Raw genomic sequence first — 15,654 nt, forward strand, 5'->3', positions numbered from 1 at the left:
ACCCTGTTCTAATAATGTAGATGTAATAATAAGAAAATAAACCCTTAACTATCTTTCATTTATTTATTCATTCAATCTACAAGGATTTACTGAATGCATTTTTTTTTCGGTACGCGGGCCACAATTGGCCACAGCAGTGGAAGGCCCGTGTACCGCGAAAAAAAAATCACATTTGGGGACTTCCCTGGTGGTCTAGCAGTTAAGACTCCACGCTCCCAATGCAGGGGGCCCGGGTTCGATCCCTGGTCAGGAAACTAGATCTCACATGCCACAACTAAAGATCCTGCACGTCGCAACGAAGATCCCACACCGGGAAATGAAGATCCCGCATGCCTGAAACTAAGCCCCGGCACAGATAAATAAATAAATAAATATTAAAACAAAAGGTAATCCAAATTCTTTACAAGCATTCGTTAAATAAATATAATTTTTTTTTAAAAAAAAGCACATTTGAACTCTCCTGTATCTTTCCTTGGCCTCATTCATCAGTCCTGATAAAGCTAATGTTCTCCCTTGCTCTTGACCTACTAATACAGGATGCAATCAACTCAGGCATCTTTGTTCTTATGGTACACACACAATATTTTAAATTTGAAATGGGTTCCCTTGAAAGAATAAACAATCTTTTTTGAAGGTCTCTTTGGAGTTGTTTATTACAGAGCTGTCTGGACATAGGGAAATGGCCTAAGCACCCTTGATGGCCCCATTCAGTCCTCGTGGACTCTAATTTTAAGCAGGAATTTTTGTAACTTTCTTAACTGAGTTCAGTGTGTTCATTTCACCACAGTGAACAGCTTTACACGTGATCGTATCTAGTATTAGGAGAAGATGATAGTGTTGGGGATATATGTATATCTATAGCTGATTCGCTTTGTTATAAGGCAGAAACTAACACACCATTGTAAAGCAATTATACTCCAATAATGATGTTTAAAAAAAAGCAAATAACAAAAAAAGAGAGAGAAGATGATACTGAAAAAGGTGACTTTTCATTCATCCACGCATTCATTCAACAGACACTCACCGAAGAAGTCAAAAGGCCAGACTCTAAGAGCTCAGCGTACAAAGATGAGTAAGACACAGCCACTACCCTCGCTAGGGAGACAGAAATGTAAACGAATAATTGCCATCTGTGTGAGGAGCGCACTAATGGTAGTACACATCGGTACAATGGTGGGCCTCAGGAGAGGGCAGTGATCAGAAGGGACCTGGCTGAGCCTTCCCAAGCAGAATTACGTCCTGTTGTTTCCTGACTTTTATGGTGCCCCAGTGATAAATGTGCAATAACAGAGAATCACTCTTCAAAGCAATTTCTCAAGTACCAAAATATAACGCTGTGTTCTGGAAAGTAGGGCAGCTGTAATCACTCCTCCACTTATATCGCTTGCTGCAACTAAAGAGGAAGAACTGCTTCGTGCAAACATGCATTTTGTACCTTTGCTGAAGAATGGATGTGATCTGCTTGCAGAAATCTTCTCCATTTTGAGAAAACTCCTTTAGGTTCTTGTATACTTTATTATACTGAAAAAGATGCACAGAAGGTTTATGAGCATTTCCAAAGACTGAACTCCTATAAATTCAGAACGGTGCTGTAATGATGACTGTCATTGTAAATGATCACGCAGCTACAGAATGCACACCTTTTTGGTGAGTTCTTAAAATAAAGATGACGTCTCCTCTGCGTGGATGTGAAAGATCCTGGAGAACTTTTCAAAAATAAAGCTGGTCTACCTGTCTCTTCCTAGGCCAAATGCAAACAGTTCAACAGTGGGGTGCATTTGGATTCCTGTCACCCCTATTATTCCCAGGAAGGCTAAAAGTACATTCTGAAATACACTGCATATTCCCCGCAAATTCCAAAACACTATCCCTGGACCTCATGACAAACCCTGAACCATTAAAGTGAGTACTTCTTGGCTGAGATGGAAAATGTAAGTGAATAATTTGGTAATAAAATTTCTCCTAGGCCCCTCTATGTCTCATTTAACTCTAGTAATAAGAATGTTATAATAATGAGTTGAACATTTTGGTTGAACCAAACCTTATAAATGTATCTATATATGAATTTAGCCTGTAGACACAAAAATCAGTCAAAAGATTTTGTCATGTGACTTCGAACTCCACAATGTTATTCTGAAAATTGTATTGGTAAGGCTAGACATTGATGACAATAGATTTTAAGTGCCCAGGTGGAGAGGGCAAGTGAAAATTGATTCTGCTGCTTCCCTGACACAGAGTGGATAGAGTGAGGTGATCAAGTCTCAAACACACTGTCTCAACCTTTCCATCTGGGAGATGCGATAGCCCATCACATTTTTCAAAATAAGATTGTACACAAGAGGACACAACTTCTGTGCAGACTGAGTGCCGTGTGGTGGCTCTTTGTTCATACAATGAGCCAGCCTCTTCCAGCCCTCAAAGGTCTCGGGCATGCTGCTGGTCACTTGTTGAGAAGGGGAAAGGGAAGGAAACTCACACTTCCTGAGCACCTACTATGGGGCAGGCATGTTCCCATTATATGAATCCTCAGAGCTGAGGCAACCTTTCAGCTATAGCACCTGGAGTAAGCAGCTAGCAGAGTAGTAAAGAGGACGTAGGGCACAGAGGTAGAAAGACCTAAAGAAATGACCTAAGCCAGGTCCCTACCTTCAGGGGTGGAACCAACCAATACCCTAGGATGTAGAAACATAATCCTATAGATACCAAATCTTTTTCTCTTTATACAGTAGTTTAACTTTCCCCTGAATTTAACACAGAAAGCCATGACAGGATTTGGTAGACACACAATAGGAGCAAACAGCTTCATTGAAACTGCCTGGGACACAAAAACAACTGTGAGAGGGCAAAGCTCTTTAGAAGGACATTGTTAACCCCTAAAGCAAGGTTTGCAAAAATTCGGTGCCTATAGGCACCTGGATGAGGGAGGCGCAGGGTGGGGACAGTGAACTGGAGAGACAGCTGCCACAACAACTCTGGATCATAGACCAGCTTTTTTTGTGCAAAAAAGCTGAAATGAGGATTGGTATCTGAAACATAACTTTTAAAATCTTGCAGCAAACAGTTCACAAAATTTTCAACTCTTTGCCAAGCAAGCAAAACACACCTGTAGTGCAATCCAAGTGTAGCCTCCGTCATGAAGAAATGATTCTCCTCTAAGCCATGAGAGTAAAATCACTATTGGGCAACCAAGCTTTCTCATTTTTATTTCCACAAACATAAGTTGTCATCTATGAATGATGTGATACTTTCAGGCCTCCTTCCTCCCCTTACAAGTACAATGGAAGAGTTTGGTAAGCATTTTTAAATTGTTTAGCTTTTTTGTTTATTCCTTTGTTACCTAAACACTTTCAATAAATTGTCCCTTAAGGCTTTCATTTTCTTCCCATAACACCAAATAACATCCAATAAAACATACGTAGGTATCATGAGAAGAAAACAGAGACATGTTGAGCAGGCACATGCCCTTGGAATAAAGTCATTTCTCAGCCCCTCTCACCCTTAGCTGTAATAGCCATGTGACTAAATGCTTCCCAAAGAGGTATGGGTGAAAGTTTTGTGTTGGGTTTTAGTGAAAATTCCTTCCTCCTTTTTCCTGAAACCTGGACTTAAAATGACAGCTGATGCCATAAGGTGATTTTGAGGATGGATGCCACATGCTAAGATCTTAGATCAGAAAGCGAGAAAGAGCCTGGGTCCCTGATGCCCTGGGGGCCACCACAGAAGCCCCCAACTCTCTACTTTTGGACTTATTTTATGTATGAGAGAAACATAACAGTAGGCTTTTTTAAAAGCCACTTTTATTTTGGGTTTTCTAAATATGCAGGTAAACATAGTTCTAACTCATACACAGTCTTTTAACTTTTTATTTTATATTATGAAACATTTTTATGTTTTATAAATAAGAATGATACAAACAATAATTATGATACACATTATATTCTCACTAAGTTACAGATATATTGACACTTTTCTTCTGCTTTTTTTAAATAACAATTTTTCCTTTTAATAATTTCTTTGACTATTTTTGCACATTTGTTCTTCCGTATCAACATTTATCTAATTACAATTTTAAAAATCCCTGTTGAGATCCTAAGTGGAATCGCATTACATCTATATATCTCAATTTGAGGAAATTAACTTTTTTATGGTATTTAGACTTCCCACTCACGGGCATAGTAAGTCTTTTCATTTGTTCAAATCTTATTTCATGTTCAATAAAATTTTATGGTTTTCTTTATAGGTCCTGTAGCATTCTTATTTACTTAGAAATATCTCACAGTATTACACACTATTAAGCTATCTTTTAAAATAGTGTCTTACCTGTTTCTTTCTCCAGCTTACACCAAAACAGAAACAAAGACCCAATAAAAACATCAGGGGGCCATGTGCAGGAGAGAAAGATTTGGATGCATGCTTGCAAAGTGAATTTTTCTGTTCTCAAACACTGTAAGGCTGGGGCTGGGAGAAGACAAAGCAGAGAGTTGGATGGAAGGATGCCTTCCGAGCAGCAGAGAGAAGAAACTCCCATCAGGAAAACTAGGAGGGGAGGGAAGGGACTCTGAGATGAGCTGTCTTAGGACACGGACCCCCATCAGCCCACCATCACCAGAAGAGGCGATTTGCATCCAATAGTCCTGGGGAAAGAATAGGGTGCCTCAGATACCATGTATGAGGATGAGGAAGGTAGGGGAAAACTTGCTCCTAAACAAAGTGGAAATGAGCAGAACCAGTTGAGAATTTTTCCCTGTCCTGGGGCTGCAGGGGCTACTGCATTTCCCGAACTTAACAAGCCATCAAAACTCTCCAAGACACATTTTTAAAATACTATCTCCACAGGACTAGTTCTAGGAAGCCAGAAAGCCTGGAAAGTTTATAAACCAATGATTCAAAACTCGGTTGCTTTTAGAGGAGAGTGGCTGAGCTGTGGCAGTATGGAGACCGCCTGTCTTTCCCTAAGGCGTTCAGATTCAACTTTTTTAAGCAAGAATCTTTTTTAAGCAAGAAGCACATCTTATGGCATCAGTTGCCCCTGGGGCTCCCAGTTTTGGATTTTGGAAGGATTTTCCTGTCATTTAATAGGCTAGTACTTCCTAACTTCCTAATTTTTTCACATCATGATATACATAGAAAATGATATTTGTACTGAAACAATGTGGTAAATGGACAAAGTTGTTCAAGGTAGAGGCAACTGGCCCATGAGCTCAGCCCCCCAGCTACACGCCCCCTGTAACTCATCCCCCAGACCCCTGGGCACTTGTGTGCCCAGGTACACACAAGTCAGGAAGTTCTTCGATACATTATGTTGTTGTTAACTCAATGATCAGATAAGAGTGGGATGTTCTGCTTATTACAGCAATGGGGAGAATCTTTATCGTTGACTCTACATATAATGTACTGGACACTCCATGACAAACCCTGATCCAGACTGAGGTAAAGGTGATATCAATAAATAAAAGAGTGACTAAGAATAGTTCCATTATTTCAGCATAACCCCTTTTTTGATGCAATGATTCTGTACCTTTCATCTTGTGCCATCTACTCAGACTTGAAGACAAAATCTGTCTTGCAAAAGCAGACTTGCATAAACATCAAAGCAGACCCCAGAGACCATCTCATCCAGTGCGTGCGTGTGTGTGTGTGTGTGTGTGTGTGTGTGTGTGTGTGTGTGTAATCAGAAAATCTTAGAACTTATCTGCTTTGAGGGGATGAAGTCTCTTGACCTTGGCTTTGGCTCTCCTTCTCCTCTCCCATCTTTCTTCCCCACCCCACTCTCACCCAGCACAGGGGCTCTGAAGGGATTCCATGGAGCAGTTTGGAAACCACTAAAGTCCAATCCTCTTATTTTATAGTTAAGGCCGTAACAGCAAAAGATAACCTCATTAGTTAGAGACAGAACTGTGATTAGAAATGTTAAGTGAGCAAATCAACTAGAGAATCTATTAGAAATAAGTATATAGTATTATGAGCAGGGCAGATGGCTCGCCAATGTCATCAACCAGCACAGAAGGCTTTGCTCTACTCAGAGTCGTGGAAGATGAATTTTTCCTGTTTTTTTCCCCACCTATTGAGCTTTTGAATACCCCACCCCCTACCAAATATTCATTCCAGGAAAGAACCTACTGTTGATCTTACATCTCCATTTGAATTTATATTAACATGCTGCTTTTCCATAACGTCATTAAGTACTAGGAAAAACCGACATGTTTTTTTGTTCCCTGATAAAGGGATTGCAGGCTGGTGGAGAAATATGTGGGATCTTTCTGAGAATCTAAATCCCTTCAGGTAGATAACTAATGTACACAGAGATGTCCCATTCTGCCATTAAGAAAATGCTTCTGCCCAGCACTTATAAGCAAATTCTGTCAGATAAATATTATCGTTACGAAAAAACTTAGTAACCTAGGCAATTGGCACATGAAATGATTAGACAGAGGTCTTGTGAACAACAAAAAATTCACTTTATCAACCTTGGCCTAGCTGCTCTTTCTGACTTTCCATGATCTGAATGATTAAGAAGGTTAAATTCAATTACTCTAGAAAAATCCATTTTCATTCTAGGTGCAAGTATGAAAAGTTTGCTTTTTTTTTTTTTGGTGGGCAGGGAGTAATGATGACCCTCATAGTGTTAAACAAACCATGATATTCTACTTAAAGTTAATCAAATAAGCTTTTGTTGGATGCCTTTCACATGTCAGGCACTGTGCTACTGATTTCATGTGGTGTACTATTTCTAAGTACTGCTTTTGTAAACTAAGAAATTGTATTTATTAGGCACCTAGGTAATACTTAGAATCTCCATGGCAGGCTGTAATAGATTGTGAGATACATTAAAGAACATAGTCTACTTCATCCTCTCCCCCTCTTACTTTACAGATGAGGAAACAGAGGCCCACAAAATGTGAAATGGCACATCACACATCTCACAGATGCACACTGGGGATGCTGTGGGCCGACATCCAAGCCAGACCCAAGCTGCCTCCTTATCTCTGCAGTGTCCCAGAACCCCTCAGGAGCCATGGACCATTGCCCCAGCATCTTTTATATTAGTGCCAGTTAATATCTTCTGACCCAGGCTGAGCCACTGAAATGGGATGCTCGGGTTGGCGTCTGAACCAGGCTGAAGAAGCAGCCCCACAGTACTGTTTCAACAGCTGATGAAGTTAAGAGAAGAGGCTGACTATGTGGACCCAGGGAAGCCTGCTTTGACAGCTCCCTACCTGGATACTGAAGGAGTGAGTAAAAAGAAAACCTTGCTTATAGTTAATTATTTGCCCTTGATTTCTATGGCGTTGTTTCTTAGGAAGGTGCTATTTTTTTTTTTTAATGATTAGATTATTTCATTTGGAGATGATCTGATCCTGTTTCCTTGCACATGGATTTGTAAATGATTTCCTTTGGCGTATTTTGAGGATTAGAAGCTAAGCTCACCGGCATTAAGGCATCAAGGCCCAGAGCCAATTCTTCTCTTTTTCAAAAAGAGAACTTTAAAAAAATCTCCTTCAAATAAGTTCTGACTTTCTCGAGATTAGTTAAAAGTCCTACACAGCATTCAAGCAATCTGTATGCTACCCTGGTGACTGATAATTTGTGCATAGACACTAACCCAGCTCTTTGAGGTAGAATGGCCCAGCTATCAGCGTATCTTACTCATTGGAGCATGACATAAAAGAAGAGGTTTTTAAATTTTTTCGGGAGTCTGGTGAGACCTATTTTATTCAGAAAAATATTTTCAAATGCATAAAACAAAATAACAGGATTATAAAGGAAACTAATTACATTGATATGTGTTTTATAAAATATAATTTTAAATCATATTTTATATGCTTTTTAATTAACATACTAAATAATGAGTCTTAAGATTTACCCAAATTTCTAAGTCACACTGAGTGTGAGTAAATAGTATTTCTAGATATCTGTAAACAAATGTAATGTTATATAAAAATATAAGTGATTTTTATTAGTTACAAAGTCACAGACACTGCAGTTGTACTAGGGCTTGCTGCTTATATTCAAAATTGGAGGAAATTCTAAATTGCAGTTAGAAACTAACACAAATAAATAGGTCATGCTTTTCCCATTGAAGGTCACACAAACCACTGTTTCCATATGTGGATCCACTGGGGTAGACCAAGTTAAGAACTGTAGCTAAGCTAAGGCTTTATGAATTAGTTGTGTTCCGTGTAACCCTAGGGACTCATGAAATGGAATATTTTGCAGAAAGTTAAAGCTTTGCATTCTTTTTGGTTTCTTCCTGAAACTACCTGTTTCATGAAGCATTCTTTTGCAGTCCACTTCCTTGTTTTATTCTGTTGCCAAATTGCAGCCTCATCTTCACACAGCCTTTTTGCCCAAGCGCAAACTAGGACTGCACCAGGAAATCAACTTGAACACTTGCTGAAGATGAAACAATTGCAAATAAATAAAGATTCTGTGACTTCAGAGGATTCAGAAACCCTGGCTGAAGGAATATCCTCCCCCTCTCGACTACGTTTGGTGGCAGTGCACCCAGAAAGATGACTTTCAAGTTTGGAGACAAGGACAGGAGTTCTTGGGGCAATAGTTCAGCACAGGGAAAAGGACTCCACATGTCAGGGAGGGAGCATTAAGCTGACATAGAGATATGGTGATGGGTTGTCTTGGGAGCTGCTCAAAGGAAATATTTCTCCTAGGTCCAGGTCTGAAGTCAGCCTTAGAAAGGGATATTAGGCTTTTGGTTTTTAGTTTCTGTTTTTGTTTTAACTTATCCTGGCTTCAGTTTTCCTCTCCACTATCTCGCTCTTCCCTTGGTCTTGATTTCTTCTTTGGTGACCGTTGGTGCCAAGGTTTTGCTTCCACTTATCCCATCCCTGTGCCACTCACCCACCCTATACAAAAACATTATCGCTAACCTATCAGGAGAAAGGAGAGGAGTCAACATTTTGGTAAGGAAGCAAATGCAAGGAGTGAAAAATAAACAAACAACAAATACATAAACGAGAAAAGACTTTTTGAAAAGTTATCTGTTAGCTTACCAATAGAGACAAGATTGGGGTGGAGGAAATCAAATGGAGGAGGTTTCGCCCTTAAAATCTGTGTACAACCATATTGTTGGAATTTCTTTTTACCGTAGACACATGTGACTATTGTGTGTGGTTTTTTTTTATGATTTTTAAAAATATTTATTTATTTAGGTTGCACCAGGTCTTAGTTGTGGCAGGCAGAATTTTTTTTTTTTTTTTACAAGACAAGACATAAATAAACTGACACCAAGCATTGTAAATGGATGACCACAACAAAAGCAACAATGATTGCAATTACCAAACACGAAACACACTCAGACTATGTCATAATATTGACATTCAGTCCAGGAATCCCCCACTGTAACAGCTCCTTTACTTTGCAGTGAAAATTGATTTGTATATTTTTTGCCTCTGAGACTATTGTGTTTTTAAAAAGTAAAAGTAGGCAGAGCCTGCTACTACGCTGTCATTATTAATATCACTAGCCACCATGACTTTATCTCATTTAGCTCATTTGATTCCTGAACTCATTCTGTGGGATGGTGGATACAGTTTCATCTTTGCTAAGCCTGTGCTTTCCACATCCACTGAATAAACACAAACGAAACCAATAATTCTCTGTTGATCTTTTTCTTTATGGTTTTACGGCAGCCCCTGTTTTTCTGCTTCTCCATGTTTTTTTTTTGTTTGTCTGTTTTTAATAAAATACTTGAAGGATGAATGCAACCCCTTGCTTCTGATGTCACCAGTTTTAGTTTTTTGGCACCATTTCTTGGGATAACACACTGACAATCTTTGATTACTTTATTTCCTCCCCCCTCCATTTTAATTGCTCCTCATTTCCTAAATTACATCTCTGCTCTTGCGGCTAACGACCTCACAACTTGACCAACCTTCTATTTTGGTACCGCTCCCAGGATTGAAACAAACACGCTGGTAAACGTGTCCGAGGACCACTGCAGGGCGGACAGAGTGCGGAGCCTGTACTTCCTCCCTCGGCCCTTGCAGTTCTGGGCTCTAAATGATATGGGAAAATACGCAAAACCCTTGCATCCTGACTTCATTCCCAGAGCCCCAAACTAGCTGCAGATATTCTGTGCATTTGTGTGTCTACAGTACACACGGTATTGGCACCACTGGCATATATTTGAAGAATGTTTCCCAAACAGCCACCATCTGCATGCAAATATAATGCTACATACACTCAAAGTTTTTTCAACAATGTGAGAATAAAAGATGACAATTACCTGCCCTGTCATTTGCTAGAAAGAGCTCTGTTTTAAATTGAACCAAAGAAAAACCACAGACTTTTGTACCAGTGCCAATATCTAAACATGTTTGGCTTCTGAGTGTCCCAAATTTCTTAAGTTCAAATCCATTAATACATAAATCTACTCCTTAGCTGCCCTCTCACACACAGGCAAACCACACTGAGCTACTCACCGAACAATCTGTCAGTGGGTCCCTCATGGTGAGATGTTTGCTTCAGTCCTTTTAGCTATGCTCCGGCATACAGGATGCTGCACCAAAGGTTGGGTGTGTCCTGGACTTCCGGGATTCAAAGGGCCTAGAGTACGTCAGTCCTTGTCAAATACCCCAAGGAGGAAGTCCCAGCCCTGGACTTTAATCCCGTTTGTTTTCTGAGAAAGCAAAGAATGGCTCCGGGTCAAGAGAGCTGGAGTGAGATGGTGAGAATGACTCCTGTAAATACTTAGGGGGTCAGAATACTGTGTCCTGAACTGTGTGGCCTTGAAAGAAATCCCAGAGGTTATAAAGCGTTCCTGGTAACTCAGTCACTCAGGGCTGAGAGTAGAGGGATTCTCTCAGCTTGCCATATTCACCTTGTTTTTATTTTCTGTATTTTCAGTGGCTGTGACACACTGGGGTCTTTTGGGTTGGGGAGGAGGGACTGCTCCTTCCAGGGTTAGCTAATTCCTAGAAATAGTAGACAACTAGCTTATAAGCATGGCTTTGATATGCGATCCAACCCTCCAGAGCTCAGACCCCCAATCACTTCCCTTATCTACCTCTCACACACCAAGCCAATAGTCCCCCTGCCCCAAATCACCCCAGGGCCAGGGTACCAAACAACTAAGACCACCCCTATATAACCATGACTATAGTGGAAAATGTCCAGAAAAGGCTATCAGGGAGCAGGCATACATTAACTACCTCAAGGGGCCTAACACAACAGAACCCTCACTACCGTCCCAAGAGGACCAAGAAGCTAAGCTATCAAGTCAAGGAGGATTTTTCTATGTTCAACCTCGTGTTTAAAAATCACTCAGAAGGATAAACAGAACCGGAAATCAGCCATCAGCAACTTATTTTTTATTGCTTTCTCTGCATCTGTGGCCCAGGGGTCAATCCTGAGATTTCCAGCCAATGGCCTGTTGCCTTGTGAGAGCTGGTCTGTGGGCAGCTTTGCTCTGACCGGCAGACAGGTCCCCAGCCCAGAAGGAGCTCCATCCACACAGCCCAGGGGAACACTCCAGAGCTGCCCAGGGGTACACTCCAGAGCTGCCCAGGGGTCTCAGACTCCACCCATTTGCCCTTGACGTGCAAGTTCCATTCACAGTCCCTGGAAATAACACAGGAAGAGGGAGAGACAATGAGGGAGGAGGACTTGCCCTGTAATCTGAGGGAGGGGTCCTTAGTCAGGGATCACCATTCACACACTTAACAAGGTTCTCCCCTGAGCTTCTGCAAAGGAACGTTATCACTGTAGGTTACCACGTGGAGCCATAGCTATCGACAGATTGTAAAGTGAGGTCAGTAATATGTCACTCCAGATATGTCCCACTGGAGGGCTCCCTTGCCTTCAGAGATGGTAGATAGACTTGGCTGGTGCCTTGGATCCAGGGCCTGGGGCAGCTCCGTGTCTTCCCCCAATTCCTGCTGCGCTTGGTCTCAGATCAGGCCCAACTCAGTTCAGAATGGGGAGACTGGCCTCCCTTGCCAACCCCACAAGAAATGCCATGACACCAAGCTTACCGTGGTCTCTGTGGCACTCTGGGAGGTTGGTAGGACATGCTCACACCCATACTCCTCATGTGTGTCTCTCCCAGAAGGCTAACTAGCTTTCCCTTAGTCCTCGTGGAGAAATTAAAGTATCTCCATCTTACTACAGTATTCCTCCCACAGACCGTTGTACAGGCAGCAGGGGGTCCTGGCTGAATTCATACTGAGAATCAGAGTTTGGCTATTTGTTGAGCTTCTCAGAAGGGTGTTGGAATCTGCAACAAAACCTTGATTTTGGAGGTTAGAAAGAGGGCTGTATCAGTCACCTCTTGTCACAGTAATGCTGTGTAATAAACAGAAAACCCAGTGGCTTCACATGACTTTATTTAGTTTGCAAGTGTGTGGTTTAGTTGGGTGATTCTTTGGGTCTCCCTGGCCCTGCTCTTGCGAAAGCAGGTCATCTACAAATGTCTCTTGATCTTGGCAGGGCAGCTCTTCTGGGGTCTGCTGTTCGGGTGGCTGGCTGTGAGCTGAGGCGAGCCTTCCTCAGCCTGAAATCTAAGCCAGGCTGTTCTAGGGCGTGTTGAGGAACCAAGAGAGTGAATGGAAGTGCTCAGGCCTCTCGAGGTGCAGGCGTGGAACCGACACACCATCACCTCGGCCTCATTCAGCTGACCAAAGCCAGTCACAGGCCAGCCCAAATTCAAGGGGCTGTGGGAGATTCCAGTCCTTAATGGGAGGAGCTGAGTGTCTCACTGCAAAGGGCACACACACAGAAAGGGGCAGAGAATTGGGATTTCTTTTACATTCAACCCACTGCAACGGTCAGTTCATATTTGTTCTTCAGTGACTCGAGAGATAGAGCAGATGGGACACCGGAGGGGGATGGCTGAAGTATGTCAGCCTTTCCCTTTCTTCAATTCAGCCTCAGGCGACTTGTCTGGAACTTCAGCAGAGACTGAGGTCAGGGAGAGAAATGAGGGGGAGTTAAGTTCAGGACAGACTCTAGACACAGATTTGGAGATAGGGTCATTCTCCCCTCTGACCCCACATCCCATCTTACACATACTCTGCCACGCACACCTCCCACGCTGTGGAGGGTAGGGGTGGGGACGAAGTAGCAGAGCAGGTTCTCCAAGGTGGCTGCAGCACCTGAGGCTGTGGCTGGTGAGGCACCTTGGCAAGGAGGTTTGTCCTTGAGCATATGAGAATCCCCAGTCTCTGACTCCCAGAAATGGCCCAGGGAGACTGGGAGGAGGAAACTGAGTTCCTGCGTGAGCAAAAGGGGGAAGAGCTTATAGTTCTGGAATTGATATTAACATCACCTCGTTTGTATCTACAGGTTGATGAGAACTATATATAGTGAAGCATCTCAAAGAACGTATACTATACTTCTTTCAAAACGTTGGTGCCCAAGGCATCCTTTTGAGTCCTCTCACTTCAGGTTTGTCTCTGGCCATATGTTCCCGGCTTGCACTCATTCTCTGGCTTCTTTCCAGTCCAGGCCTCCAGCTTGACCTACCGTCCGATCATTCGGATCCTCGTCCTCCCGCTTTCTTTCCCTGTGTGTGCTCAGCATTTGCCTGCTGGCATGGCCTCTCTGCAGAAAGAAAACCTGCAGCGGACTGATCTGGAAGACGCTCTGCTGCATCCCACCCACCCCTATCCCACCCACCCCTTTGTGTGCTTCCGCCAAAGAGGACGTTCCGCCAAACAGGACACATCTGCCGAGTGTCTGTAAGCGGATGTTGGCGCCAGTAAGTTAGTAAGAAGGACCCCAAATGTAACAGAGGTTAAGGGCAGTTCAAAACTTGCCTTGAAGTTTCTTTAGTAGCCAAAGCATGCAAAGAATTGGAAATGGCGCAAACGTCCATCAGTAGGGACCTGCTTAAATAACTTATGGTAATATGGGCTCATATTTAGAGGACTTACCATGTGCCAATATGTAATATTTGTAAGGATATTCTAAGTGCTTTGCAAATATTAACTTTTAAAATCATCATAGCAATCATTTGAGACAGATCTGTACAGATCCTTATAATACACATAGGAAAACTGAGGCACAAGATGGTTAAGTGACTTACCTAAGGTCACATAGTTATAGGAGTGAGAGAGCTGGGGTTCATCTAATTCCAGTGCTTCCGTGTTTCGTAACTATGCTGCACTGCCACTCAACCTGGATGTTGGGAAAAAACAGATCCAAACAATGAGGACAGAATATAAAATATTTAGTTGTATATACTCAGAAACAGGCTGCAAAAGAATGAGTATGAATGTAGTTTGGTACCTATATAAGAAAAAATATCCAGGCAGATGACAATAGTATATCTCTGAAGGATGGGACTGTGGAGGACTCTTCCTTTCTAGGTCATCCATTTCTATATAATTTTAACGTTTGAAACAAACATGCATTGCTTTAGAAAACAAACAAGACAAATAACACTTTTTTAAAAGGAGGACAATTATGCTAACTTTAATCTTTTAAAAAAGTTAGAACTAATAAGTGAAATGGTGACAGCAGGCCTTGTTAGTTCATATCTTCAGGACTTTGCGTAATGCTGGTTCCTTCTACCTAGAATTCCTTCTACCTTTACGTGGCCTTCGTGGGCTTTCGTTTATCTCCAAAGTCCAGCTTGTGTCATTTCCCCCGGACACAGTACACTCTTGCCTTTGTACTATTGTTATCCATGGCTTGCCCTTCTTTTGATTCATTTACCCCATTGTGCCGCGATTATTCGTTTCATGGTCTGCCTCCCACTCTACTCAGTGAACTCTTTATATAAAGTATGTGGAGCAAAGTAAATGTCCAATAAATAATTGTTTTCACTTAATTGAATTCAACTCTGAGAAAGTGGCCCCGGTAGCTAGTTCCTCTCCATCCACAAGACGGAGAATGTTGCTTATGGGTAGGCCTATATCCTCAGCTCTTGGGAAGCAGAGTTCAAAACACTGAGAGCAAAGATAAGTATGACCGGGCAGGAACTCTAAAATGGGAAATGGGCCAAATGCCCTTGGGAGACTCCACGGCTCTGATTAAAAATGGCCTTGACAAGCAGGAAACTGAGAAGGAATCAGAAGAATCCCAAGGGGCCACTTAGAGAACTTTCTTGGAGAATTGTTGGTTAAACATATATACATAGGAGATAAGAAAAGTCTTGGGACCAAGGATAAAATCAAAGGGTGGCCTAATGCTAAGAATAAATTTAAGAAAGCTGGAGTCTAAAATAAGCCAAGTTCTGCAAAGTGTGCCAAGAACATCTGAGATAATTTTTACCATATCTACAGCAAGAAGAATGTAAAGGGACAGCATCTGGGCTTGGGGCTGCTGGCCTCTGTTTCTGACGACAGAGTAAGCAGGAGCGCTTGGTCAGGTTGCTGGGCTCCAGGGGTTAGAGGGTCAGGCAGAGAGGCTGGCCACCAGCGTGCCACATCCTCACTGTGCCTTCACACATCCTGCTTCCTGAATCCTGGACGAAGCCCCCGCTCCCTGGACTGTTTGAGCTGACAGAGGACCAGTACCATCTCTGCAGCCATTCTAAGCACGTGAGAGCCACGGACAGTGTTTACAAGACATGACATCACTTCCACCAATCACCCTCAGAGGGAACTATAGAAGCAATCTCATTCTGACTAAACAACGTTTTATTTTTAGTCTCTGGTTGCTGCAGTGATTAGTTTCCTTAATTTCCATATC

At 42.2% G+C, this 15,654-nt stretch overlaps 1 protein-coding gene across 1 annotated transcript in view; it reads right to left on the reverse strand.

Moving 5' to 3' along the window:
• NOSTRIN (nitric oxide synthase trafficking) overlaps positions 1-14,116 on the reverse strand; it is a 95,527-nt gene extending 81,411 nt beyond the window's left edge. The window contains exons 1-4 of the mRNA XM_022569959.3: positions 13,353-14,116; positions 13,030-13,230; positions 10,443-12,918; positions 1,436-1,521 (exon numbers count right to left, since the gene is read on the reverse strand). Coding sequence (XP_022425667.1) covers positions 1,436-1,521; positions 10,443-10,469 — 113 coding nt within the window. The 5' untranslated portion in view covers positions 10,470-12,918; positions 13,030-13,230; positions 13,353-14,116. The remainder of the gene's footprint in view (positions 1-1,435; positions 1,522-10,442; positions 12,919-13,029; positions 13,231-13,352) is intronic.
• Between the last annotated feature and the right edge of the window lie 1,538 nt (positions 14,117-15,654).

Source organism: Delphinapterus leucas, chromosome 8 (assembly GCF_059928025.1).
Source record: "Delphinapterus leucas isolate spDelLeu-1000000601 "Yukka" chromosome 8, BTC_Dleu_Yukka2, whole genome shotgun sequence".
Classification (NCBI taxonomy): Eukaryota; Metazoa; Chordata; class Mammalia; order Artiodactyla; family Monodontidae; genus Delphinapterus; species Delphinapterus leucas.